The sequence below is a fragment of the Mobula hypostoma genome, chromosome 10, assembly GCF_963921235.1.
Source record: "Mobula hypostoma chromosome 10, sMobHyp1.1, whole genome shotgun sequence".
Lineage (NCBI taxonomy): Eukaryota > Metazoa > Chordata > Chondrichthyes > Myliobatiformes > Myliobatidae > Mobula > Mobula hypostoma.
The window spans coordinates 87,556,060-87,580,958 of record NC_086106.1 but is presented as its reverse complement, the minus strand read 5'-3'; the positions used below and the strand labels follow the sequence as shown (position 1 = coordinate 87,580,958).

The window sequence follows — 24,899 nt, the reverse complement described above, 5'->3', positions numbered from 1 at the left end:
CAAATTTCACATCATATAAGTTGTTGTTAATAAATCTGATTCTAAATTTGAAATATGCTTGGTTTAATTTAGAACATGGGAATAGGACTTCACAAAAAGTTGCACAAAGTTGCAGAAATGCACGGGAAAAGTCAAGTCTGCAGAAACAAAGGCTTGGCTGAGTTTTTCAACAGCAGATAAACTGAGGTTGGGATGGTGGCAGGTGTGGAGGGAGAGGGGCTGGTACTGGGGAGAGAGAATCTAGAGTTGGAAAGAGGTGGGCTTAATTATGGTGGAAGCAGGTAAACCAAAGGATTTTCATGGCATCAAAAGCAACAAAGTTGTGAACTATGTCGGTCTGTTTCAGAAAGATGTGAACAAATGCAACACTTCGTCGTCAGGAAACAGAGTTTATGATAGTGAGAGAACAAGTTTTAGTTCTCTCAATAATTTTACAGAGAAAACTTCTCATGCTGTACAAGATGTCAGAGAACCTGAGATTTAAAGACAGCTGAGAGGTCAAAAGTGGTTGTAAGAGCTGAGCGCAGGTAGCAAACATGTATAGTCTAATCAATACACACAAAAAATGCTGGTGAACGCAGCAGGCCAGGCAGCATCTATAGGAAGAGGTACAGTCGACATTTTGGGCCGAGACCCTTCGTCAGTACTAACTGAAAGAAGAGCTAGTAAGAGATTTGAAAGTGGGAGGGGGAGGGGGAGATCCAAAATGATAGAAGAAGACAGGACGGGGAGGGATGGAGCCAAGAGCTACATAGTTGATTGGCAAAAGGGGTATGAGGCTGGAGAAGGGAGAGGATCATGGGACGGGAGGCCTAGGGAGAAAGAAAGGGGGAGGGAAGCCCAGAGGATGGGTAAGGAGTTATAGTGAGAGGGACAGAGGGAGATAAAAGAGAGAGAAAAATAAATAAATAAATAACGGATGGGGTACGAAGGGGAGCTGAGGCATTAACGGAAGTTAGAGAAGTCAATGTTCATGCCATCAAGTTGGAGGCTACACAGACGGAATATAAGGTGTTGTTCCTCCAACCTGAGTGTGGCTTCATCTTGACAGTAGAGGAGGCCGTGGATAGTCATATCAGAATGGGAATGGGATGTGGAATTAAAATGTGTGGCCACCTGGAGATCCTGCTTTCTCTGTAGACAGAGCGTAGGTGTTCAGTGAAACGGTCTCCCAGCCTGCGTCGGGTCTCACCCATATATAGAAGGCCGCATCGGGAGCACTGGACGTATGGGTAGCCTCCAACCTGATGGCATGAATATTGACTTCTCTAACTTCTGTTAATGCCCCAACTCCCCCTCGTACCCTATCCGTTATTTATTTATTATTATTTTTTTCCTCTTTTTTTTCTGCCTCTGTCCCTCTCACTATAGCTCCTTGCCCATCCTCTGGGCTTCCCGCTCCCTTTCTTTCTCCCTTGGCCTTCTGTCCCATGATCCTCTCCCTTCTCCAGCCTCGTATCCCTTTTGCCAATCAACTTTCCAGCTCTTAGCTTCATCCCTCCCCATCCCCGTCTTCTCCTATCATTTCCGATCTCCCCCTCCCCCTCCCATTTTCAAATCTCTTACTATCTCTTCTTTCAGTTAGTCCTTACGAAGGGTCTCAGCCCAAAACATCGACTGCACCTCTTCCTATAGATGCTGCCTGGCCTGCTGCGTTCACCAGCATATTTTGTGTGTGTTGCTTGAATTTCCAGCATCTGCAGATTTCCTCGTGTTTGCATGTATAATCTAATGTAGTGAAACAAAAAGTTATAAGAAAATGGAATTCATTCTCTCAAATAGCTTTTAAACTTTCCTATAGGAATTAAATATTTATGGCAAAAGGGGACGGGTGCAAGAATGGAATGGGAAGTGGGATTTGATTTAAGTGTGTGTAGAGAAGACTGAAGGCAAAAAACCTGGTTTGGTGCTCTAACATTTACTGGTTGTGTCCCAAGTCCAGAAGATGCAATGGACTAACTTCCAAGGCAGTCAGTTACTTCTTGTTCCATTTACTAATTCATGTATTGTGCAATTGGAAGTCCTGGATTAGAATAATGCCTCAAGACCAAAACTTGCATTGCTTATGACTTCCTAGTTTAAGTTGCATAGTTGAGAGATCAGTTCCCCCACATCAAATACATAAATAAATTACTCACATAAATTTCAGTTTGCTGGGGTCTAAAGTTCCACTGCAGGCTGGAATGAACATCAGCATTGAAAATAATTTTAATAACTCGATCCTTCACTGGTTGCATAGTTGCTACTTGTTCCACACTGTGACCAGCTACTGCAGTTCCACCCAGTCCTGTAGCCTGAAAGCAATTTGTTAGAACTAAAGACAACTTTCTGAAACTAGGAAACCTTAAGACATTTTTATCACACAATTAAGTGAACATCTTGCTTTCACTAAGAATAATGCACTCTTCTATTTAATTTCTCCATTTTATGACGAGACACGGAATTAATGATATTGACTAAAGGAGAAATATTGGGCAGCTTTTCAGAAGAAATATTGCCTTAGAATTTGAATAAGCAAAAACTTGGTTGTTGCTTCTCCCTGAGTTGTGCAGAAATAAATTCTCAATCCCACATTTTTCCACCTCACAGCTTTACTTAGAAAATATAGTGATTATTTTAAATTTCATTGTTTATCTCTAAGAACAAATTTACGATGATCACTTTATAAGCAAGTAAGTATTTTTAAACACTTGTAAATGCCTTCATGGCATGTTTATTTTGATACGAGCCAATAAATTAGTTGTATGCTGGGACAAGCGTAAAATTTCACTGACCTGGCAATAGAGTCTGTAGAGAGGCACGGCAGCGTACGACATGCCAATCATCCCAATTGCTGTTGCTGCTATGTATGTAAGTACAGTTTTATTCCTCTTTCTCCATTCCTCTTCCTGATTTCTAGTGAATGGATTGTGACCCTTGACACTTCTCACTGGTTGTAGCGATGTCACATTGTTCAGTTTTTGAGCAGTAAACCGATTAAATGTGGAATATAATCTCGGTAAATTAAACTGCTGTAGGCTTCTTGCACAGGCTTTACAAGAGGGCACCAGATAAAGTTTTGCCCAACAGGACCAAAGCATGCTCATGGTTAACCAAACCGTGGTACTATTATGCAATCTCTTCCTTTTTCAACGCTGATAGCAAACGGCAGCCTACTACAAGGTCTGGAAAAAAAAATTGAAATTAAGTGTAATATATTTAAAAAAAAACATGTTTCTTCTTGGTACATTACAGAAGTGCATTACCCGTATTCCTCAATGTTTAAATATTGAGATGGAGTCCTGTATTAAGACCATAAGATAGAGGAACAGAAGTAGGCCATTCAGTCCATTGAGTCTGTTCCACCATTCAATCATGGGCTGATCCAATTCTTCCAGTCATCCCCACTCCCCTGCTTCCATCTCATACCCTTTGATGCCCTGGCTAATCAAGAACTTATCTATCTCTGCCTTAAATACACCCAATGACTTGGCCTCCACAGCCGCTCATGGCAACAAATTCCACAAATTTACCACCCTCGGACTAAAGTAATTTCTCCACATCTCTGTTCTAAAAGGACATCTTTCAATTCTGAAGTCGTGACCTCTTGTCCTAGAGTCCCCTACCATGGGAAATAACTTTGCTGTATCTAATCTGTTCAGGCCTTTTAACATTCGGAATGTTTCTATGAGATCCCCCCTCATTCTCCTGAACTCCAGGGAATGCAGCCCAAGAGCTGCCAGACGTTCCTCATACGGTAACCCTTTCATTCCTGGAATCATTCTTGTGAATCTTCTCTAAACCCTCTCCAATGTCAGTATATCCTTTTGAAAATAAGGAGCCCAAAACTGCACAAAATACTCCAAGTGTGGTCTCATGAGTGCCTTATAGAGCCTCAACATCACATCCCTGGCTATTATGTTCTATACTTCTAGAAATGAATGCCAACATTGCATTTGCCTTCTTCACAACTGACTCAACCTGGAGGTTAACCTTCGGGGATCTTGCACAAGAACTCCCAAGTCCCTTCGCATCTCTGCATTTTGAATTCTCTCCCCATCTAAATAATAGACTGCCCGTTTATTTCTTCCACCAAAGTGCATGACGATACACTTTCCAACATTGTATTTCATTTGCCACTTTGCCCATTCCCCTAAACTACTTGTCTCTCTGCAGGCTCTCTATTTCCTCAACACTACCCGCTACTCCACCTATCTCTGTCTCATCGGCAAATTTAGCCACAAATCCATTAATACCGTAGTCCAAATCATTGACATACATCATAAAAAGCAGCTGTCCCAACACCGACCCCTGTGGAACGCCACAGGTAACTGGCAGCCAGCCAGAATAGGATCCCTCTGTTTTCTGCCAACCAGCCAATGCTCTACCCATGCTCGTAACTTCCCTGTAATTCCATGGGCTCTTACCTTGCTAAGCAGCCTCACTTGTCAAAGGCCTTCTGAGAATCCAAGTATATCACGTCTACTGCATCTCCTTTGTCTACCCTGCTTGTAATTTCCTCAAAGAACTGCAGTAGGTTAGTCAGACAGGATTCTCCTTTCAGGAAACCATGCTGGCTTTGGCCTGTCTTGTCATGTGCCCCCAGGTACTTCGTAATCTCATCCCTAACAATCGATTGCAGCAACTTCTCAACCTGGGAGAGGCAGGTATATTATCCATCACAATTAAAAAGTTACTAATATTACAACCATAAAACTATCTTGATTGATATCTTCTCATTTCTTAATAAATGTTGCATTTTTTCTGTTCTTTAAATCTAACACTCCCTCTAGTGGCTCACAAAAATTAGTACAGTATATTACCACCAGTCACTGGTGCAAATATGACCCCAATACCAGAGTACCATTGATTACTTATCAATAGTACGGCAAGTGCAAATGACATCATACAAACTTGCCAAATTTTTTCAATTATCACTTTAGTGTTTAGTTCATTTTGTTAACGGTTAACACAGTTATATAAAGTACCAAAATAATATTTACTCAATAAAATACTGAACAACTCAGCATCAAATTCTCAGGATTGTCAGGAATATGTAGCTACATCAAATTAATCTGATGTGAGTTCTGAATATAGTTTGAAAAGGAAATGGAAGATAAAAGGGAAGAATGTCAGCCCTTGGATTAAGCCAACCAGGAAACGAAAGCGGAAAAATATCGACCAAAAGCAAATAATAATATAGGTTAAAAAAATAATAAATCAGCTTGGATATCATGCTTGGAAACAGTTGCCTACTACTCATTGAGGCCACTGTAGTTGCAACTTCAATATAGTTAAAACCTAATATAGACTAAAGTGTGAATTACCTTCCTGATATAAGATTATAAAACATAGGATTAGAATCAGGCTACTTGGCCCATCAAGTCTACTCCGCCATTCCATAATGGCTGATTTACTATCCCTCTCAACCACGTTCTCCACCCTTTTTCATGTAACCTCTGACTCCCTGACTAATCAAGAACTTATCAACCTCCAGTTTAAATATACTCAATGACTTGGCCTCCACAGCCGTCTGTGGGAATGAATTCCACAGATTCACCACCCTCTGTCAAAAGAAACTCCTCCTCATCTCTGTTCTAAATGAGTGTCAGCCATTGTTAGCCAGTTGCCTGTTCCCTAATGGGCTCAACCAGAAGCTACTCTAAAAAGCTATCTCGTAGGCATTCCATCTCTTTTGGGATCTCGCTTTATTACATACCTTTTCCATCTCTTGATTTTATTAATATCCTACATCATGGCTACTATTCTGGGGTCTATACATAACTCCCATCAGTGTCTTTTTACTCTTGCAGTTTCCTAAGTCTACTCAGAAGGATTCTACATCAAACATCTCCAACAGCTCTAGGAAACCTGCCCATAAAGATATTCGTGCCCCTCTGGTTCAAATGTAACCTGTCCTTTTTGTACAGGTCATTACTTCCCCAGAAGAGATTCCAATAATCCAGAAATCTATTTTGTTGATTTTTTTCTACTAACCACCTTTCTTTTCCATTCATGGAATGTTAGGATCACTGTTGAGACTTACATTTATCGACTACCATAATTGATTTAGATAGTGGTGGTGAGCTGCCTTGACCATCTGCAATTTTTATGGTAAAGACATTGTTAAATCAGGTAAATTTGTCAAATGAATTTGAATTCCCTCATGATAGATGGGAACCTTTTGGATCCAATGCCAAAACACAGCAAAAGACTCCTTTCCTCACTGTCAACAACTCCACTGGTCTTTGTATCATCTGTAAACTTGCTGATTACGCTTCCTTCAAAGCCATCTGTCATTCTTGTATAATACAAATGGCAAGGGTCCCAGCAGCGATCCTTGTGAAACATGACAAATCATGGGCATCCTGCTGCTAAAACAACCCTTTGCTATCTCCTTCTTTCTTCTATTGTCAAGCAATGCTTAGATCTTTGCCGACTTGAATCCTTGGCCCCTAGCCTTTTGGACCAGTCTCCCATGTGTGACCTTATTGATGTCCATGTAAACCAACTCTACTGTACTGTCCTCATCAAAACATTACTGGAATATGTGACAAAACTTGTGGCCTGCTCCATTAGTACAGCACAGTCACAGACCCTTCAGCCCATGCAGTTGTGCCAAAATAATTAAGCTAGTGGCTCCTAATTAAACCAATGCCTTCTGCCAGTTCAGTCAGTACTCCTCCATTCTCTGTGTATCTATATTCCCATCTAAGCTTCTCAAAATATCTCTATTGTATCTGCTTCCACCACCACTCCAAGCACCCACCATTCTGTTTTAAAAAAAATCCTGCTTGACACATCTCCTTCTGAACTTGCCATCTCTCACCTTAAATGCAATGCACTCTAATGATTAAAAAACTAACCCTTTAATAATTTTTACCCCTTTGGCCCTTGCTGAAGTGTTTGTAATAATGTGATGTAACTAATGCTTTAATTGTTAATTAATTTCATTTGACATTTTTCTGGAAATTAACTTTACTTTGGAATGTTCTTTTGGTAATATTCACTCAGCTGATAAGATTTGTATTTATGTAATTTTTCATTGTATCCCTGGCACCTTGCAAAGAATGTGATACCCACCTATACAAGTTCAAACACTGCTTGTTTTTTCTGTTACAAATTAAGAATTTGGATGTGATGGCAGAATATGGTATTAATGGTAAGACTCTTGGCAGTGTGGAGGATCAGAGAGATCTTGGGGTTCGAGTCCTTAGGACACTCAAAGCTGCTGCAAAGGTTGACTCTGTGGCTAAGAAGGCATTTGGTGCATTGGCCTTCAACAACCGTGGGATTGAGTTTAAGAGCCGAGAGGTAATGTTACAACTATATAGGACCCTGGTCAGGCCCCACTTGGAGTCCTGTGCACAGTTCTGGTCACCTCACTACAGGAAGGATGTGGAAACTATAGAAAAGTGTGCAGAGGAGATTTACAGGGATGTTGCCTGGATTGGGGAGCATGACTTATGAGAATAGGTTGAATGAACTCAGCCTTTTCTCCTTGGAGCGGCAGGAGATGAGAGGTGACCTGATAGAGGTGTATAAGATGATAAGAGGCATTGATTGTATGGATAGTCAGAGGCTTTTTCCCAGGGCTGAAATGGCTAACACGAGTGGGCACAGTTTTAAGGTGCTTAGAAGTAGGTACAGAGGGGATAGCAGGCAATAAGTTTTTTTATGCAGAGATTGGTGAGTGCATGGAATGGGCTGCCAGCAATGGTGGTGGAGGCGGATACGACAGGGTCTTTTAAGAGACTCCTGGATAGGTACATGGAGCTTAGAAAAATAGAGGGCTATGGGTAACCCTAGGTAATTTCTAAAGAAAGTACATGTTCGGCACAGCATTGTAGGCCGAAGGGCCCGAATTGTGCTGTAGGTTTTCTATGTGTCTAAGACAACAAGACAAAACAGCACTATGAACCTTGAACACTAGAGGCCATGTTGTCTTTCAAAATGAAATCACTGTCCTGATGAAGGGGGTCGGTCCGAAACATTTACTCCTTTCCATAGATGCCGCATGGCCTGCTGAGTTCCTCCAGCATTTTGGGTGTGTTGCTCACATTATAAGAAGTCATTGTTAAATGTCACCAGTTACAGACTAAATGCTTGGAAGATAGAAAATTCTCAGATATATTACAGACAATGAAACTGAAGAGTCTCTTAACAAGCATCGATCATCATTTAAGGTGAAATATTCAGCCTTTCTTTCAAAATGAAGAATTCTCCACGAATTTACTTAGAAAGAGCAGATCTTAGTACAGTTTCTGAATTTTTGTTTAGTTACAAATGGAATCCTGCTAAACTGTGTCTACGCCCACCTGGACAAGCCAGCGAGCACTGTGAGGGTCATGCTTTTTGACTTCTCCAGTGTGTTCAACACCATCCGCCCTGCTCTGCTGGGGGAGAAGCTGACAGCGATGCAGGTGGATGCTTTCCTGGTGTCATGGATTCTTGATTACTTGACGGGCAGACCACAGTACGTGTGCTTGCAACACTGTGTGTCTGACAGAGTGATCAGCAGCACTGGGGCTCCACAGAGGACTGTCTTGTCTCCCTTTCTCTTCACCATTTACACCTCGGACTTCAACTACTGCACAGAGTCTTGTCATCTTCAGAAGTTTTCTGATGACTCTGCCACAGTTGGATGCATCAGCAAGGGAGATGAGGCTGAGTACAGGGCTATGGTAGGAAACTTTATCACATGGTGTGAGCAGAATTATCTGCAGCTTAATGTGAAAAAGACTAAAGAGCTGGTGGTAGATCTGAGGAGAGCTAAGGTACCGGTGCCCTCTGTTTCCATCCAGGGGGTCAGTGTGGACATGGTGGAGGATTACAAATACCTGGGGATACGAATTGACAATAAACTGGACTGGTCAAAGAACACTGAGGCTGCCTGCAAGAAGGGTCAGACCCGTCTCTATTTCCTGAGGAGGCTGAGGTCTTTAACATCTGTCGGACGATCCTGAGGATGCTCTACAAGTCTGTGGTGGCCAGTGCTATCATGTTTGCTGTTGTGTGCTGAGGCAGCAGGCTGAGGGTAGCAGACACCAACAAACTCAACAAACTCATTCGTAAGGCCAGTGATGTTGTGGGGATGGAACTGGACTCTCTGACGGTGGTGTCTGAAAAGAGGATGCTGTCCAAGTTGCATGCCATCTTGGACAATGTCTCCCATCCACTACATAATGTACTGGTTGGGCACAGGAGTACATTCAGCCAGAGACTCATTCCACTGAGATGCAACACTAAGCGTCATAGGAAGTCATTCCTGCCTGTGGCCATCAAACTTTACAACTCCTCCCTTGGAGGGTCAGACACCCTGAGCCAATAGGCTGGTCCTGGACTTATTTCCTGGCATAATTTAGATATTACTATTTAATTATTTATGGTTTTATTACTATTTAATTATTTATGGTGCAACTGTAACAAAAACCAATTTCCCTTGGGATCAATAAAGTATGACTGATTAATTTTTTTCTCTAAGGTTTATAGGTGAGTCACTTACAGTATTTTGCTGTAAGTGACTCACCTATCTCAACAGAGCCTTTCCAAGGTACATCGTGAAAGGAATGATGTATTTTCCATAGTATATTAAGGGTAGATCCAATACATCCAGGAAGCTTGAAAGTAAAATAAGAAGCCAATTAGATTAGCACACAATTCACCAGATACTCCCTCCGGACTCCATCACTACCCCCTCTGTGTCGCGGTTACAGTGTGTATACCAGCTATACAATGCAGTTGTAATGGTTGTTCTCAACTCATGGTCTGGGTGTGATTGTACAGCACTCTGCTCCAGGCGACATGCATGAGAAACCTTTCTTTAACAGATACACAGTAAGTAAATTGTGAACCTAATCCACATTAGAAAGGCGGCTCACTGGCCACTGGGTTGAAAATCAAAGCAATGCAGTATCTACCAAAATTTTTTCAACATACCCTGTAAACTGTGGAACTTGGAAAGACAAGGACACGTACAGGAACATGATCATCTAGCCAAGCCATACACCACTACAGGTTGAAAACTATCACTAGACTTTGGTAGGCACTGCATGAAAATCCTTAAAGCCCCTTAATGAACAGTTGGAGCATATCACAATAAATTGCTATGATATAAATATATAATTCATTAGCACATTCTCCAGGGCAAATGTAACAAACGCTGGCTTTATCAGTGACACACCCTCCTCTGAATGTATAAAAATAAAAAAAGGATTAAACTGAAATATACAATGGAACAACACATTCTTTTCTCATGCAAAAATGTGCTTGAAATCAGAGTTCGCAGTGTTGCTTGCTATTGGTTGGAATGACCACTTTCTAACATTCTCAGTCAAGTCAATGACTGTTCCTCTATAGAACTTTTCATGGCTGACAAGTACATCAGAGCAAGAGCATGAGAGGAAATTTCTGGAAGGATGGTAATCATGGCTGCTTTTTAACAAAAGTCACCCATTTGCAGAGTAATCTCTCTCAGGTTTGCTACAGGGAAAATCTTGTGGCCTGCCTCCTCTCAACAGCTGATGAGCTCTATTCAAAATCATTGCAGATTTTATTCCTCCATTGATGTCCAACAGACAGAACCTTAATTAGGTGGCAAGTTCAGGAAAAAAAATAAATTATATGCTTATTTAATTAGCAGAAATTCAATCGTCTATGCCTAATAGCAGTATTTAAAATACCATTATCAACATATGATTTTCCAGTTAGCCATTGACCACACTTGGCTGTATTGGAGAAGACTGCTTTAACCATAGTGATACAGCAATCATCTAATCACAGATATTGGTTGGTAAGTGCCCGGAATGAGTTGATAGGAGAAATACACATAAAAACTAGAGGAACTCACCAGGTCCGGCAACATCTAATAAACAGTTGACGTTTCAAGTACAAACCCTTTATCAGAACTCGACTGTTGATTTCGCTCTATAGATGCTGCCTGACCTGCCGACTTCCTCCACCATTTGATGTGTGCTGCTCAAGATTTCCACCATCTACAGAATCTCTGAATTTCGTGTCCACGATTGGGATAATGGTGAAAGCACAAACGATTTAAGTGCTGAAGAGGCAGGAATGAAGGGTTTTGGGTCATGTGTAGGCAGAAGAGATTTAATTTAATTTGGCAGAGATATTGTGGCCTAAAGAGCCGATTCCTGCTCTGCACAATACTTAGTTCTTTGGGGCCGAGACGGCTTGTCCTCGCCGGGAAGATCAGAGCTTCCCAGGCGAGAAACAACGTAGCGTGAAGCCCCGTAAACGCCTAGTCCAGTGGAGGTCAAGAAACGAGAAAGCTAACTCGTTCTCTCTCCAGAGGCTACCCTGGCGGGTTAAACATTCCCGTCAATTTGTATTGCATTGAGACAGCCCTACTGCCGGCGTCCCTTCAAATCACAGGGTCAACGTCTCAACCTCTGTCCTGCCCTCTCCGCCCCTCACCACTGACGGCGGCCACACTTTCCCCAACGAACCAGAGTCCACTACTCCCGCCTTTCGTACCGCCGGTATCACTGATCACCTTCAGCCTTCGCACCGCAGCAAGTCTCTGCCCGCCGGCCTGATTACCTCTGCCTGACTAGGCTTGAGGCCTTGTGACCAAAAATGGAATCCGCTTCCAATTTCGCTTAATACACATATTTCAGTTTTTTTATATGACTGTTCGAAGTGGACACAACTAAATAATAAGAGACTTATTTTTCACTAAATACCTGTACTACATATCCCAACGTGCTATTGCTTTGCGGCTGACATATACACGTACAGTCGCGTTATACTCAAAATAGACTACAGTTCCCAGGATGCCCGAGGGTGTTTGACTCATGCGCAGAACCTGCTTCTAGTTCGTTCTTGTTGAGAAGATGCGCAGGTAAGTGAGAGCGACTGGACATGAAGCGTACAGTATTGATTCGGATATATAAGCCACAGAGGAATCCGTAATAGGGCAGGGTGTTAGAACGACCAAAGCAAATTATTAATTCTGTTTCGGCTCGAGAAGGCTTGTTGTATTCAGTCAAAGACAGGATAGGAGGTGGAGGAGGGAGATGGCCGCCCGTGAAAGATATGTTGGTAGCTAAGGAGGGGCAATAAAACACCGGTTTCTGTAATAATATGCTCCCATTAATAATGACAATTCGCGTTATTCCAGAAACTGAAATGCGACCGACAATTTACTGTAGGACTACATATGATTTTAACAAAAAATATGCCGTGGTCGTTGCTTAATCTTCCTTGCTTTTGTCTGCTGACTCGTTTGTTAGCAAATGAAACTGAAGGTTGTGTCGGTCCGTCCCTGTCCAGAGATCTGAGCAAAAACACCTGCCCTGATGCACCATTGTTTTTTTTCCCCCTGAAAACCTATGTTAAGTATGTTTGGAGAGTCCAAGGTTGAACTCGGTACTGTTAAATATTCGGTACTCTGAATAGCTTGCACATTCTCCGGTTGAGAGAAACAGATGAAGGATAGTTGGAGAATAATTTAGAATGTACACCTCTGTTATTCAGAACTATTAAAATAAAACAAGGAATTAGATGCCGTTTCCCAAAGCCACTTAAAAAGACTAAAAGAGTTAAAAGCATTATAGCAAACTCGAATAATTAAAAGGAGTCTTAATATACTCACATTTGTAAAATATCTATGGATATTATTGGGAAATCTGCAGTTGGGGTAGATCTCATGAGCATAATTTCTAACACAAGTGACAGGAATCTAGCATCATGCCATATGATTGGATTCCAGTGATGGAAATATGTGTACTGATTTACTAGTTAGAATGCATCAGCAAGTTTGGGACAAATGCATTATGGATATGGACATGTCAAGCTTCCCAATATTTACAGGGGTATATGCCAGCTGTTTGCTACATGCAACTGTTAGCATTTACTAGAAACATTTAAAACACAAACGAGAGAATCTGCAGATGCTGAAAATCCAAGCAACACACACAAAATACTGGAGGAACTCGGCATCTATGCGAAAAATAGCAAAGTTGATGTTTCAGGCCGAGACCCATAGGCAGGACTGGAGGGAAAAAAGGGATGAGGAGTAGATTTAAAAGGTTGGGGAGGGGAGAGAGAAACACAAGGTGATAGGTGAAACCGGGATGGAGAGGGATGAAGTAAATAGCTGGGAAGTTGGTTGGTGAAAGCGATACAGGGTTGGAAAAGGGGGAGTCTGATAGGTGATGGAAGAAAGAAAAGGGGGCAGGAGCACCAGAGAGAAGTGATGGGCAGACAAGGACATAAGGTGAAAGAGGGAAAAGAGGATTGGAAATGGTGAAGGGATGTTGTGGGGGGGGGTGGTCATTACTGGAAGTTTGAGAAATCGACGTTCATGCCATCAGATTGGAAGCTACCCACACGTGACTCTACTTTTTTCCATAGATGCTGCCTGGCCTGCTGAGTTCCTCCAGCATTTTGTATGTGTTACCAGAAAATTTTAGGTCTCTAGTGTCACAAAATGTCCACTAAATATGAGAAAAACAATGAACTCTGAAAATTATGTTAATTTCTATTTAATTGGGCCCAAGCAAATCTAGCCCTTTAAGAACACTCTTTCCACTCAATATTACTCCCATTCACCATCTCTGAAAACAGACACGGTGGTGATATTTATGCTACTGCCATCAGACCATCAATATTTCAGTCTATATTGAAAGTTCCACGAAATTTATTCTGATTGCAGGATAATCATAAGATTTTTATTAGCATTGCTAATCAAGGAAAATAATAGATAAATGTCAGTCCCCAGTAGAAGTAGATTCCACTTTACTAGCTCAGATTTTAAGCAAAATGTAGAATCATAGAGGTATGTAGCACGAAAACAGGCCTTTTGGCCCAACTGATGCATGCCAATCACAGCATCCTCCTTGCTAGTTCCAGCTACCCGCACTTTGCCCATGACCCTCAAAGCTGCACCCCTCCATGCAACTATCCAAATGCCTTCAGTTGTATCAGCCATGACCATTTCCTCTGGCAGTTCAATCCTGGTACTCACCACCCTCTATGTAAAGAAGTTACCTTTCAGGTCTCTTTTAAATGCCTCTGCTCTTGTATCTGTGCTCTCTAGTTTTGGTTTATACTTATACTTTATAGTCGCCAAACAATTGATACTAGAACGTACAATCATCACAGTGATATTTGATTCTGCGCTTCCCGCTCCCTGGATTATAAATCGATAGTAAATATTAAAAATTTAAATTATAAATCATCAATAGAAAATAGAAAAATGGAAAGTAAGGTAGTACAAAAAAAACGAGAGGTAGGTCTGGATATTTGGAGGGTACGGCCCAGACCAGATTTGGGTCAGGATCTGTTCAGCAGTCTTATCACGGTTGGAAAGAAGCTGTTCCCAAATCTGGCCGTACGAGTCTTCAAGCTCCTGAGCCTTCTCCCGGAGGGAAGAGGGACGAAAAGTGTGTTGGCTGGGTGGATCGTGTCCTTGATTATCCTTGCAGCACTACTCCGACAGCGTGTGGTGTAAAGTGAGTCCAAGGACGGAAGATTGATTTATGTGATGTGCTGCGCCGTACGTGTTCACGATTTTCTGCAGCTTCTTCCAGGTTTGGACGGGACAACTTCCATACCAGGTTGTAATGCACCCTAGAAGAATGCTTTCTATGGTGCATCTATAAAAATTAGTGAGAGTTTTTGGGGACAGGCCAAATTTCTTTAGTTTTTAGTTTCTTTAGTAGATCACTCCTCATTCGTCTGTGCTTCAAAGAATAAAAATCTCGCAGGGCTGACCTCTCCCTATAGCTCAGGCCCTTTAGTACAGAAGAACTTTGTAAATCTCTTCTGCACCCTCTGCAACTTGACAATGTCTGTCCTATAACCAAGTGATTAAAACTGTCCACAATGTTGAAGTTGCTGGTTATAATACTAATACATGAAGTCCTCTCCTGGTATGATTGTCCTATATGCATCACTTTACATTTTAAGTCCATTTGCCTATTCTTATGCCTCGCTAACTGATCAAGGTCTCTTTGCAATCCATTGCAACCTGCTTCACAACCAACAAGACTTTCTAATTTAGCATAATCAACAAACTTGTTAATCTGCCATGTACATTCACCTTCATATCCAAATGATTTACATAGATAATGAATGACAGAGGTCCCAATACTGACCCTTGGGCACCGAACTAGCCACAGGCTTCCTGTAGGAGAATCAACCTTTGGCTATCACCTTCTGCTTCCTCCCATCAAACAGTCTCTGACAGTCCCTAGGATACTGTGGCCATAACTGATTTCCTTGCATCTCAGAAGTAATATAAATGAAGAAAATCAGTTATATCTTATGTTGAATTTTAATCAGTTCAAGTTTATACATGGGTTTTAATTATAATCCACTTTAGAACTTAAATGAAAAATTATTCAGTTGGGCTTTGTTTACTATGAGTAACATGGCCATTTTTTTTTAATGCTATTTAGGGTTAGCAGTCGTATGTGTTATGATGAGGATGTTGAGCCAGAGGATCTGGAAACAGAAGGAGAAAGGCAGTTACAAAATCTACTGAAGCACCAGCTAGACACAACAGTATCACTTGAAGAGTAAGTATATTAACATTAACAAACCAGCTTCAATTTCTGCGTGAATAATGAAGTGACATACAGTGGTATGCAAAAGTTTGGGCAGCCCAGACAAAATTTCTGTTACTGTGAATAGTTAAGTGAGTAGAAGATGACCTGATCTCCAAAAGTCATAAAGTTAAAGAAGAAACATTCTTTTCAACATTTTAAGCAAGATTAGTGTATTATTTTTGTTTTTCACAATTTTAGAGTGGAAAAAAAGGAAAGGAGCACCATGCAAAAGTTTGGGCACTCCAAAAGGGTTGAGCTCTCAGATAACTTTTACCAAGGTCTCAGACCTTAATTAGCTTGTTAGGGCTATGGCTTGTTCACAGTCATCGTTAAGAAAGGCCAGGTGATGCAAATTTCAAAGCTTTATAAATACACTGACTCCTCAAACCTTGCCCCAACAATCAGCAGCCATGGGCTCCTCTAAACAGCTACCGAGCACTCTGAAAATTAAAATAAATGATGCCCACAAAGCAGGAGAAGGCTATAAGAAGATAGCAAAATGTTTTCAGGTAGCTGTTTCTTCAGTTCGTAACGTAATTAAGAAATGCCAGTTAACGGGAATGGTGGAGGTCAAGTTGAGGTCTGGAGGACCAAGACAACTTTCCAAGAGAACTGCTCGTAGGATTGCTGGAAAGGCAAATCAAAACCCCCGTTTGACTGCAAAAGACCTTCCGGAAGATTTAGCAGACTCTGGAGTGGTGGTGCAGTGTTCTACTGTGCAGCGACACCTGCACAAATATGACCTTCATAAAACAGTCATCTGAAGAAAACTTTTCCTGCATCCTCACCACAAAATTCAGCATCAGAAGTTTGCAAAGGAACATCTAAACAAGCCTGATGCAGTTTGGAAACAAGTCCCGTGGACTGATGAAGTTAAAATAGAACTTTTTGGCCGCAATGAGCAACAGTATGTTTGGAGAAAAAAGGGTGCAGAATTTCATGAAAAGAGCACCTCTCCAACTATTAAGCATGGAGGTGGATCGATCATGCTTTGGGTTTGTGTTGCAGCCAGTGGCACAGGAAACATTACACTGGTAGAGGGAAGAATGAATTCAATTAAATACCAGCAAATTTTGGAAGCAAACATCACACCATCTGTAAAAAAGCTGAAGATGAAAAGAGGATGGCTTCTGCAACAGGATAATGATCCTAAACACACATCAAAGTCCACAATGGGTGCAAGATGAAGGTTTTGCCATGGCCTTCACAGTCTCCTGACCTAAATGTCATTGAAAATCTATGGATAGACCTCAGAAGAGCAGTGCATGGAAGACGGCCTAAGAATCTCACAGAACTAGAGGCCTTTTGCAAGGAAGAATGGGCGAAAATCCCCCAAACAAGAATTGAAAGACTCTTATCTGGCTACAAAAAACCGTTAACAAGCTGTGATACTTGCCAACAGGGGTGTTACTAAGTACTGACCATGCAGGGTGCCCAAACTTTTGCTTCGGGCTCTTTTCTTTTTTTGTTATTTTGAAACTGTAAAAGATGGAAATAAAAAAGTAATCTTGCTTAAAATATTAAAGAAATGTGTCATCTTTAACTTTATGCCTTTTGGAAATCAGGCCATCTTTTACTCGTATAGCTATTCACAGTAACAGAAATTTTGACCAGGGGTGCCCAAACTTTTGCATTCCACTGTATATACTTTTAAACATTTATATAGTTTTATAACTATATAAATGTTTTATAACTATATTTACATAGTTTAAATTTTTTTTAAATCTTTCATTTTCAAAAACAACTATAACATGGCATAAACACGAGGAATTCTGCAGATGCTGGAAATTCAAGCAACACACATCAAAGTTGCTGGTGAACGCAGCAGGCCTGGCGCATCTCTAGGAAGATCTCCCCCTCCCCCTCCCACTTTCAAATCTTTTACTAGCTCTTCCTTCAGTTAGTCCTGAGGAAGGGTCTTGGCCCAAAACGTCGGCTGTACCTCTTCCGAGAGATGCTGCCTGGCCTGCTGCGTTCACCAGCAACTTTGATGTGTGTTGCTTAAAACATGGTATATTTGGAGTCTGCGTCAGAAGAAAATATAGACTAATGATTCTATTGTAAGGTACTTATTGCAGGTTGATGGATAATTTCTGTTTTGTTTCTATGTCAATTTCCTTTTTTCATCTCTGCAACCTCTTTGTCTTGCCTTAATTGCAAATATTTTTCTCCAGTATTTGACAGATGATTTATTTCTACAACTTTAATACAGATAAAGACCTAGTGTACTCTGCATAGCTGTAATTTACATTTCTGAATCAGATTTAATATCACTGACATATGACATGAAATGTATCATTTTGTGGCAGCAGTACAGTGCAAAAACATAAAAAATCTCAGTTTCAAAAATAAATAGTGCAAAAAGCAAAGGAATGACTAGCCGGTGTTCATGCATTTTATGTATTGTTCAGAAATTTAATGGCAGAAGGGAAGAAGCTGTTCCTAATTGATAAATGACTTATGTCTTGTGGTTGTCTACGTGCTCCAAATCAGAGTGGAGAGCTAGTGAGACAGCATCCACTACAGACTTGTGGCAGCAGTATGCATTAGGCAATCAAATAACTTCAATATTTTTAGTAAGTTAATGTGCTGAGATTCCCATTGATCATCTCTGTGGTCCTAATTCATACTAAATGCTTAAGGAATCTGGAGCATGGGTCAATCTTCAATGGTGTGAGAACTTGGACAATCAACTAAGCCAAAATCATCCATTAGTGAAAGTAACTTATTCCAATGTGCCTGATGCTGCCAATCAAATCAATTATGCTTTTTTTTAAAAAAGGAGCTTAACTACGTTTATATTGTATGGTAAAACTCAACTAATCCACTGTCTATTCAGATATCTTGGTTATTTGGCATCTGATTTATGTGATGTTTGCTGTGCTCCTCATCCACACACTGGGGTCCCAGTTTCTTCAGTCCTTGTTGAATTATTGATAGCCTAGTCCCTGTGCTCCTCACCCTTTCGCCATGCAATTTCTGCTGGTGTTTGAGAGGAAATTGGAGCAGCAAGAGGAGCTCATGTGGCCGTTGGAAGAAAGTACAAACTCTGTACTGACTGCACCTGACATCAGGGTCAAATCCAGTGTTTTTACATGAGTCATCAGCACTAACTGCTGAGGCACCCTGCAGCTTACAGACTGACAGAGCAGCCTTGCAGCTGAAATGGCAAAAGTAGAAGAATGGCATGCCCTGTTTCACTGGTCTTGGAATAAAAAATTCCAAATAAAAAATGCTCAGTAAGTGGAACAGTTTTATTGTGTTAATTTTCTCCGAGTGAGAGTCCAGAATATTTTTAACATTTAAACTGTTAACAATTTAATGTTTAATTGATGTGAAATAAGTTGATTAAAAAAAATTAAGTAATTGTTGCCTTCACATAATTGAAAAATGTGATTGTATTTTTCAAGATAAATATCAAGATAAACATTTGTCTAAATAGTGCTAGTTCTTATAAGGTGTAATTTATCAAGATAAATTATACTTTATAATGAACTAACAATATTTAGACAAATGTTAGAGGAAGAGCATTATTTAATTTTATCCTTAATTTAAAAGCGGGTTTAGTTCCTCTCACTATTCAAAGCAAGGTTGTAGTGTGGAAGGATGTGATTTGACCTTTTGGGTCTGCATGACGATCTGCGTGTCACACTCCCCATTGCCCTGATAAATATTTCCTTTAAGGTAGTTATCCAGCTTCCTTTAAGGTACAATAGAATGTCCCTTCAACATTACCCCTAGCTGTGTGATTCAACTTTTAATCACTTCTTGTGTAAAAATGTTTTTGTTCAAGTTAATTTTGATTGTTTTACCAAACACCTTAATTAGACATATCTTGATTTTTATTCCTTACACAATCGGCAATTTTCTGTGGACAGTGTTTAATGCTTTTTGATTTTAAAATTCCTCAATCAGATCTCCTTGCAATGTACCTTGCTCCATAGAAAACAAAAACAACATTTTCTGCTGTCTTGCCATATAACCAGAATTCCTGTGGTAAGTTGCTTCTGCACTTGTTCAAAAGCCTTAAGCATTGGGCAAGATGGCACCAGCGACTGTTGTGACTAAAGACAATGTTCTGCAGACTGTTCACAAAACTACTACTACTTCTACTTCTTTTAAATATATTTCTACTGCTAATCTGTGTGCAATTAGAGCCTGTAATTTATATTTTGATAATCTGTTTTTGGGCTGACTGAGCGATCTGGCACTTTTGCTGTGTGCGAGGGAATTCGGCATGACTGATAACGGAGTGTGTGGCCTAATGGTGGAGCACGAATCCCTGGTCAGCTCCAATTCTCGACCAACTCGCCGATTAACGCATCGAGCAAGATTGAAATCCAGGCGAGCAGGTGTTCAGCGCCATCTGTCTGTATTTGCCTAGTCTTTCTCTTCCTCTCGCTTGCTGGAGGAGGGTGCAGGGGTCTTAGGCAATGTTTAATCGGCGCAGTTTGTGGATTGGAATCATTTTTAGTGACTCTGCAGTTCATATGTGTTTCTGGTTATTCCATTTTTTTATTGTGATTTTGTGCAATTTTGATTGGAGTGGACTGGCTCGGGCCTGCAGTTAGACACATTGCTAAAATGAACTAAACTGAATATTCCTAGACTGTTCCAAAGACTCTGTGGTTGATGTTTAATATTCTATGTATTACTTGCTCGTTTTTTGCTATTTGCACAATTTGTTCTTTTTCTTTGTGCGTTAGGTGTTTGATGTTTTCTTTTAACAGGTTCCATGGTGTTTCTTTGTTTTGTGGCTGTCTGTGGGAAGGCCACTCTCAGGGTTGTATACTACATACATACATGGACAATAAATGTACTTTGAATCTTTAATATCCTTCTTAGGACATAGGAAGGGCCAGCGGTGGTGTCGTGGCATTAGCACTGGACTTCAAGGCAGATGGTCCTGAGTTTGAATTCGGCCAGGTCCCAACCTGGGTGGAAGAAAGGCCTGGCAATCTACTTCCATATCTTGCCTCAAAAAGCTTATGGACAACTACTTTATCCATAGGGTCGCCATGAGTCGACAATCACTCGATGGCACACAAGACATAGCACCCTGAACTGAATACAATATTCCATTTGTTTTATAAAGTTATATAATTAGTTCATTGCTTTTGTACTCTAGGCCGCCCTTTATAAAATTTAGGACCTTATATAGTTTTTTTAATCACTTTCTCAATATGTAAACCAGGTTGTATTAATTATGAACATGTGATGCCAGACCCCTCTGTTCTTGTCCTCCTGTAATTGCACCTTCTAGTTTTATTGACTCATCCTATTCTTCCTATCAAAATATACCACTTTGCATTTTTCTGTATTTTATCATTCATCATCCGTCTAACCCACTGCCTGGGTATATTTTCTTGAACTTTTTTCCTCTTCTGGTCTGATCATTATTCTTTCAAGTTTTGTGTGTTTTGCACACTTGACGATTCCGTCCTGCAAGCCCACATCTAAATCTTCACTATACACAAGAATTATCCCAATACTTTAACACACAAAACTCACTGTATAATTACCCTTGTCCAAAAACATTTCAAGCTTGGTTTCCTAAGTTAGAAAATTGATTTATCGGTTGTTTGGGGGATATGTACTTGCAGGCTTTTTACCTTCTCTCCAATGTGAGGGGTAAAGAAGAGAGAATATCCGGAATGGGAATTTTGATTATGCTGGCTGTTTTAGTGAAGCAAAGGGAAGTATAGATAGAGTCCATAGAGGAGAAGCTGGTTCCTGTAATGTGCTGAGTTGTGTCCACAACTCACTGCAGTTTCTTGCAGACATGGCAGAGTAGTTGCCATACCAAGCTGTGATGCATGTTGAGAGGATGTTTTCTATGGTATATCTATAAAAATTGGTGACGGTCAAAAGGAATTTGTCAAATTTCTTCAGTCTCCTCAGGAAGAAGAGTTGCCAGTGACCTTTCTTGACTGGTTGGACCTGGATTGGCTGTTGATGATCACTACTAGGATCTTGAAACGCAACCCTCTCAGCTTCAGCACCATTGATGAAAATGGAAGCAAGTGCACTGCCCCCCTTCCTGAAATCAATGACCAGCTTGTCTGCTTTGCTGACATAGAGGGAAAGTCTGTTATCATGACACCAAATCACTAGGCTCTCTACCTCCTTTCGATATTCTGACTCGTCATTATTTGAGTTACGGCTCACTATGATGGTATCATGTGCAAACTTATAGATGGAGTTAGAGCAGAATTCTGGCCATGCAGTTGTGAGTGTACAGGGAGTAGAGAGGTGACTGAGGACACAGCCTTGTGGGGTGCCAGTATTGAGAATAATTATGGTGGAGGTGTTGCTGACTATTCTTACTGATTATAATTTGTTGGTCAAGGAGTCAAGGATCCAGTTGCAAAGTGGGGTGTTGAATCCCAGGTCTGGGAATTTGGAGATGAGCTTGGTTGGAATTATGGTACTGAAAGTGGAGCTGTAGTTAATAAACAGTACTGAGGGGCAAATACAGTAGGGAAGATTAATTGAGTTAACTTCTAAAATTTACATGCATTTAACGGATGAATATTCTTGCTTTTTTAAATTTTATTTATATGGATAAGGAATTCACAAATATCATGTACTTTTTTCACACATATAAGCTTTTCCATTTTTTTATATGTATAAAACTACAATTATTTATACATTCTTAAGTACACATTGAGATGATATAAAAGAAAATTAGACACCTAAATAGATAATTATGTACTGTGGTAATTCTAATCTATTAGGCTAAGTAATGGTATTAGTTGTTAAGAAAAATGGTAATAATAGTTTCCATATAACTCTTCTGGACCATTTCCACTGGTCCAAAATGTTGTATGTAAGCCTATGTAACAACCATTGTAGGTGTTTATATCCTAATTTGTTCATGCTTGCTCCTGCCCGCAGACATAATTATCTAATCCCTATGTACTTATTTACTTAATTTTTTTCATTTTTTATCCCTTTCCCAAATCTTTCCCTTTACTTGTGTTAATTCTCTATTTTCCAAAAGAAAACAAAAAAAAAAGACATTTCGACTAGGGGTGCTTACGTTAGCAATATTACTGTGTTGATGAGAAGAGCAGTATAAATCATTAGGAGAGTCATCTAAAGTCTGCTCACATTGGGGTTATATATTCAATCCATTTATTCCAGATTTGATAAAATTTTTCTTTTTGAATTCTCACGGAGTAAGTCAACTTTTCCATTTTAAATATTTCCAAGATAATTTCGTGCCAATCTTCTAATGTAGGTGGTATTGGATTTAGCCACTTTCTAGTGATTGATTTCTTACTTGCCGCTAAGAGGGCCTGCAGCAACTTTATATCTTCCTTCTGTTCAAGAAAATACATGCCCCAAATAGAGCGTCTCAAAGTTCAGAGGTATCTGGGACCTAAGTACCTTAACTAATGTTCTATGAATACCTTCCATATAGACTTAATTTAGGGCAATCCCAGAAAATATGAAAATGATTTGCCTCCTTGGAGCCGCACCTTCTCCAACACGTCACGTTTGTATCTTTATATTTTTCCTGATATGGGGTCTTATAGTATCTTATAATGTTTTTCCAACAATGTTCTCTCCAAGTCAAAGAATTAGTCGAGGACCATTGAAAGCTGCAGATTTTCCCCCAAGCCTCCTCTGAAAGTACCAACCCCGCTTCTTTCTCCCACTTCTCTTTAATATACAGTGTATTTACATTTTTAGCATGGGAGAGTGCATTATATAATCGAGAAACTGATTTACTAGGTATTGAACTGCAAGCCGAATTCAGAATCTTGAAAAATTCTAATTCTACTGTTGATAGGTCTGTATATCTACAACTCTGGTTAACATAGTTTCGTACTTGAAGGTACCTAAAAAAGTCATTGTGTTCTAGGCCATGTTTGTCCTGCAGGATTTGGAAACTTTGTGATACTCTTTTATCTATAAATGAGAGGTAGGTTGTAAGACCTTTCTTTATCCATAGCTCAAATCTTTTATCTCCTCTGTTGGGAAGGAATTCGGTATCATATGCACACCATCTAAAGAGTTTTAACATGTTATTAATTCCACATGAATTAACCACCTTGTGCCATATTTTTAATGTAAGATTTATCCAACTGTTTTAAAATTTTTCCAACTGGGCCATCAATCCTTTGTCAGCTATTGAGGCCTGTAGAGGAAAACTGTCAACTAATCCAAATTTTATTTCCTTCCATCTAGCCTTATATTCCCTATTACACCAATATAACAGAGGGGTTACCTGTGAGGCATAAAAATAATTTCTCAGGCAAGGAAGAACCATACCTCCTTCTTCTTTCCCTAACTGTAAGGTGTTATATCAAATTCTAGGTTTCTTTCCTTGCCAAATGAAGTGGGAAATCCATTTGTCCCATTCCCTGAATTGATTATCATCCACCTCCACCGGTAAAGTACGGAAAAGATACAATAACTGAGGAAGAATATTCATTTTTATAGTATTTATCCTTGAATTTAAATTTAAAAAGGGGATAAGATTCCATCTATGCATATCTGCTTTTATCTCTGAGATTAATAGCCCATAATTTACCTGTGACAGCGTTGAAAGACCCTTCAGCAGGGTTATTCCTAAATATTTTAATGATTTAGCTTCCCACTTAAGATCATATGTATCCTGCAATTTTTTGGATGGTATATAATTTAGGGACATAACCTGCGTTTTCTTTACATTTATTTTATAACCTGATATTTTCCCAAAGTCATCCAACAGTGTAAACAATCCTATAAATGATTTTTCTGGTTCACTCAGATAGACCAAAACATCATCTGTGAATAATGCCACTTTCTGTTCAATCTCTGCCACCTTGATACCTTTTACGATTTCGCTCTGTCTTATTAGTTGGGCAAGCGGTTCAATATATAGCGCAAAAAGAGGAGAAATTCGGCATCCCTGTCTAGTGCCTCTCTCTAAGATAAAGGAGTCAGAGAGGTCCCCATTTATCTTAATTCGGGCTGTAGGGCTGTCATATAGAGTCTGAATTACTTTAATAAACTTTTCTTGAAAGCTGAATCTTCCTAACACTCTGTATAGGAATGCCCAACTAACCGAATCAAAAGCTTTCTCAGCTTCCAATCCTACTACCATTGTCTCTGTCTCGTTCTTATTAACCTGTTCTAATATGTGCAGAGTTCTCCTTATGTTGTCCTGTGTTTGTTGAATAAATCCAGTCTGGTCTAAGTGGATTAGGCCAGGTAAAAGCTTTTCCAATCTGCGCGCTAATATAGATGTAAATAGTTTGTAATCTAAATTAAGAACACTATTTGGCCGATAATTGCCACATTCTAGTTTATCTTTACCCTCTGTAGGAATAACTGAAATAATCGCTTCTCTCC

The 24,899-nt window shown here is 40.1% G+C and overlaps 2 protein-coding genes across 11 annotated transcripts in view; one reads left to right on the top strand and one right to left on the bottom strand.

Annotated features, from left to right (window-relative positions):
• The window catches only part of LOC134353017 (cytochrome c oxidase assembly protein COX11, mitochondrial), a 57,801-nt gene that overhangs the window by 11,685 nt on the left and 21,217 nt on the right, over positions 1-24,899 (bottom strand). The window contains exons 1-4 of one of the 9 annotated variants that reach the window (XM_063060803.1): positions 11,685-11,728; positions 4,407-4,633; positions 2,775-3,164; positions 2,139-2,294 (exon numbers count right to left, since the gene is read on the bottom strand). In XM_063060803.1, the coding sequence (XP_062916873.1) occupies positions 2,139-2,294; positions 2,775-3,086 (468 nt within the window). In that variant the 5' untranslated portion in view covers positions 3,087-3,164; positions 4,407-4,633; positions 11,685-11,728. The other 8 variants (XM_063060802.1, XM_063060805.1, XM_063060799.1 and 5 more) reach the window with 8 other exon arrangements.
• rbm41 (RNA binding motif protein 41) overlaps positions 10,763-24,899 on the top strand; it is a 34,485-nt gene continuing 20,348 nt past the window's right edge. Inside the window, exons 1-2 of one of the 2 annotated variants that reach the window (XM_063060798.1) lie at positions 10,763-10,771; positions 15,405-15,524. In XM_063060798.1, the coding sequence (XP_062916868.1) occupies positions 15,418-15,524 (107 nt within the window). In that variant the 5' untranslated portion in view covers positions 10,763-10,771; positions 15,405-15,417. Of the gene's footprint in view, positions 10,772-11,736; positions 11,843-15,404; positions 15,525-24,899 lie in introns of those variants that run through there. The other variant, XM_063060797.1, reaches the window with a different exon arrangement.